Below are 3,855 nucleotides of genomic sequence, written 5' to 3'. Positions count from 1 at the left end.
TTTTTACGTTGATATAGGCACGTATTGCTGTGTTTTTATTACGTTGCTTCAGGTGCGTATTGTGGCAGTTCATAATTCAAATATCCGGGGAGTGTTGCTAAAAGTTAATGATCTATTGTATTGGAATTATTCCCTACACCAAACTAGGGCTGTCGCGATTGGTCGATTTTATTCGACTATTCGATTTTTTAAAATCCTCGACTTCATTTTGCTCGCATCGACTAACCGGCAAAATACCGGAAGTGGCGCATTTCACGGACGAGAATCCATAAAACACATTATTAGACTGTTTCCCAAGGCTGCATGATATATTAAACCCATTTAAAAAAAAATCATAAGCATAATTGTGAATTCACAAACGCTGCGATTTAATTAATTATATGCGATGCAGTTCTAATACATTATATGCGCTTTAATTATTTACATGCGTGTAGGTTAAGTACGTGCGTCACGCAGCGGCTCCGTTCACAGTAGTTCCACAGGAACGGTTATCATTTACATGTGTGGAGCGTCTCAAACTCCATCTCTGCATGTTGTTGTAGTGTGTAAAAACAATCATTAGGCCGTTGGCGCCCTCTGCAGGCCTTTGTTGTAATGCGTAATGTACATTAGCTCTATTGTTTATAATACATTATGTATTTTAACAGTTTTGTTCACTAAAACAATATGATTTCTTGCTTTTGATACTTTATTTGAACTAATTATTTCCTCATTGCTATTATATATGTATTTTAAGTAATTTTAAAGGCTATTGTTCACTTACATCTATTTTTATTACCACAAAAAATATATTATAATTATAGGGCCCTATGAAATCCGTTTTACTTCCAAATTCATTTTTTTCCATTTTCATTTTTCTATACTCTGTTTTAATGGTTAAATTCAATTTTATTAATCAAAAAGCCTGTCTAATTAATTGAGTTTTACGGTTTTATCTTTAACAAATTCTGTTTTCCATTATTTTCTGGACTCCATTGTAATGGTATTATTATATTTTAATAATCAAAAGCATCTCCAATTAATGGATTTAAATTATAATTTTTTTTTTTACTTATTTTTTTCAGAAATACTGCACATTTACATTTTTCTCCTAAATAAATTCTGGTAAATAACATTTCTGGTAAATACTCCTTTAAAAAGTGTTTTTTGATTATAATTTTATTATTAGTAGACTAGAACACGTGGATGTGTTGTCATTCTTACAATATAATACTGAACTTTGATTTCAGTGATTTGGACTATGAGATGGACACTTGCTTCTTGCACTCTATGTTGCACTTTACTTTTGCTTTAAAAAAGGGATTTCATGGAAATTTGGATTTCATTTGGTTTAATAAAATATAGTTTCATAAAATATTCTTAAGTAAAATTGTTGATTTTTTGTGGGAAATTAATCATTAAGATTAATCGATCAATCGATAAATTAGTCGAAATAAAAATAGTCGTTAGTGGCAGCCCTACCTGAAATTCGACATTTCAAATTTTTTTTGTCTGTAGCTCAAAATTTGCCCGTGCGCATTCAGACTCATTTTGCCAGCACGGGTCACATATTATACATACATACGTATATTATTACTACTACACATTTGTTTAGCAAAAACACTACTTCTTCTTTGGGTGGTTTATAAACACTTTAAAACTCCAATGCTCAAACGAATACATTTCCTGGCAGTCTTTATCAACTTGGAAGCATTAATTTGATGCACACCTGATTAACAAAAACCTCAAACAAAAGCACTATGAACATGGCTGCAATTAAAATATGTAATCCTCTCTAATGCCTTTATCAGTCCAAGTTCAGCAAACTGTGTCCCGGCTATCTCTCCAAACTCCAGAGTACTCAATCTGAACCTTTTCTTTACTAACACCAGAATATAAGACAATAAGCTTTTTAAAACACCCCTTAAACACAAAGGGGAAAAAAAATAATAAAAATCAACAGCACAAATACGAAGTAATTGCTTTGTATTTAAACTAAACATTCTATTTTTTAGCACAGAAAAAGCCCAGGACTAAGCAAAGCCTAGCTCACTAAAATGCATGAGTTCAATAATATATGCAGGAAAAGCCTTGCTAAAAGGAAAACAGAATAATTCACAGAATAATCATGTGATATTTTAACAACTATGACAAATAATATATAAAAAAAACAGGTGGATGAGTGAATATAATTTCTACGTACTGCATTATAAAATTACCAACCATAAATGTTCAATGAGAGAACATTCAATGGACCATAATCAGGGATACTTCATTTGCGCAAATGAAAATTAGGCTCTGAGGAAGAGACAAGCGAAGGCTAGGTCAATCACTCAGACAAAACACTGAAAATAATGAAAAAATTATTCTGAGAAAACTAATGTGATGTACTGTGATGTGATATAGGACCTCATGACAGCACAACCTATTAAAACGAACAACGGCTAACCCTCAGCCTCAGTTTCATTCACGTAAAATACATCGGCCTGGGCTAGGCTCCATCAAATACTCCTCTCTTATTGGAAGTTTACAGCTCCAGTGGATTCCTGATTGCTGCTATTGTAATGCAAGTAGATTGTGTCCAGTGGGATAGAAAAGCATTACTTCTGGATTAATTTAATCAGATTCTGCATGCATGGCAAGTGTCAGCACACGGCCTGCCATCAGATTAATGTCCTCCTCACTATTTTGTAATACAGCCGTCTCACTGGCAAAAAACGCTCAGCGTTCGTAGGAGAATCTGGCAACCCGACGCTTGAGTAGGAGGAACGGCAGAACTGTGAATCATGCGTATTTAAAGACCCCTTTAAAGCACACAAACCATCCATCAGTGACCCTGGCTGCTAACTGACACCACAACCTGCTAGCTTCCATTCCCGCCTCGCTGACCTTTCTTCCCTCTCTAGAGAGGCTAAAGATTCGGGAACCTTTACTGGCATGGTCAAACTCTCCATCACGATCTGATATCTGAACCGGGTCCTTGGCATTCACTGAGCACTGCAATGTCCTTTCTGAAAGGAAGCAACATGAACACACCAGCAAAAGCAAATGATACCCTTGTTGTCAGGTGTTATTGCAGATTTGAGATATTTTATTGAAATGCAATCTTTTTGTACTCGAATGCCTATTACCTACACAAATAGCTGCCCGGGGATGCTGTTATGAAGATGCCCATCGAGTAAACAGACTTGCATTAAAGAGACTTTAGTTATACGCTGCTAAAAGTCGAATATTTATTCAATTGATGGCTTGCTCTTCAACTATGGGCATTTTGGCCCTTTTGAAAATAAACTCTAAAAACACTTCCAGTTAAAATCCAGTGTATCCAATAAAAGTTACTAAATGCATTGCAGAAGAGGAAAATAAAAAATTAAGAGATGTATTTATTAGAGGTCGACTGATTCATCGGTTTTGCCGATTAATCGGCACCGATAGTTGATTGGCGGAACTATCGGTTATCGGCAAAAATCAATGCCGATAGTTTTCCGGGTTGCGTCCGTTGCTGGAGTGGCCGAGAAGGGTCCGCTGCCATTATACAGTACGAGAGCGGCCTCTAGAGGCGGAAATCACTAACAGCACATGTTGTTTGTTTTGACACGTGACATTGCGCGCTGCACAGAGTAACATACAATATCAATAACATATGTATGTAATTTTAATGCTATGGCCATGTGTAGATATTTAAAGATGGCCATCTTTAAGCATGACAGTTGAAATTAAATGGTAGTACTTTACAGTAAGAGTCCTTTTGTAATATTAATGAAAGCTATAAAAGTATTGTTCCTAGTGTGTTCATTTCAACATTTACTATTACTAATAGGCTATATTTGTACATTTTAAAGTTTCTTTTTTTAACATTAGTAAACTATGAAATAA

The 3,855-nt window shown here is 35.0% G+C and overlaps 1 protein-coding gene across 1 annotated transcript in view; it reads right to left on the bottom strand.

Annotated features, from left to right (window-relative positions):
- The window catches only part of LOC107705745 (dolichyl-diphosphooligosaccharide--protein glycosyltransferase subunit STT3B), a gene marked incomplete at its 5' end in the record, with an annotated part of 34,575 nt that extends 31,585 nt beyond the window's left edge, over positions 1-2,990 (bottom strand). The window contains one exon of the mRNA XM_016509203.1: positions 2,801-2,990. Coding sequence (XP_016364689.1) covers positions 2,801-2,990 — 190 coding nt within the window. The remainder of the gene's footprint in view (positions 1-2,800) is intronic.
- Positions 2,991-3,855: the final 865 nt, after the last annotated feature.

The sequence above is a fragment of the Sinocyclocheilus rhinocerous genome, unplaced genomic scaffold (assembly GCF_001515625.1).
Source record: "Sinocyclocheilus rhinocerous isolate Xijiao unplaced genomic scaffold, SAMN03320098_v1.1 scaffold222, whole genome shotgun sequence".
NCBI classification, from domain to species: Eukaryota; Metazoa; Chordata; class Actinopteri; order Cypriniformes; family Cyprinidae; genus Sinocyclocheilus; species Sinocyclocheilus rhinocerous.
The sequence above is the reverse complement of the archived record's forward strand: the minus strand, read 5'-3'. Positions and strand labels throughout refer to the sequence as shown.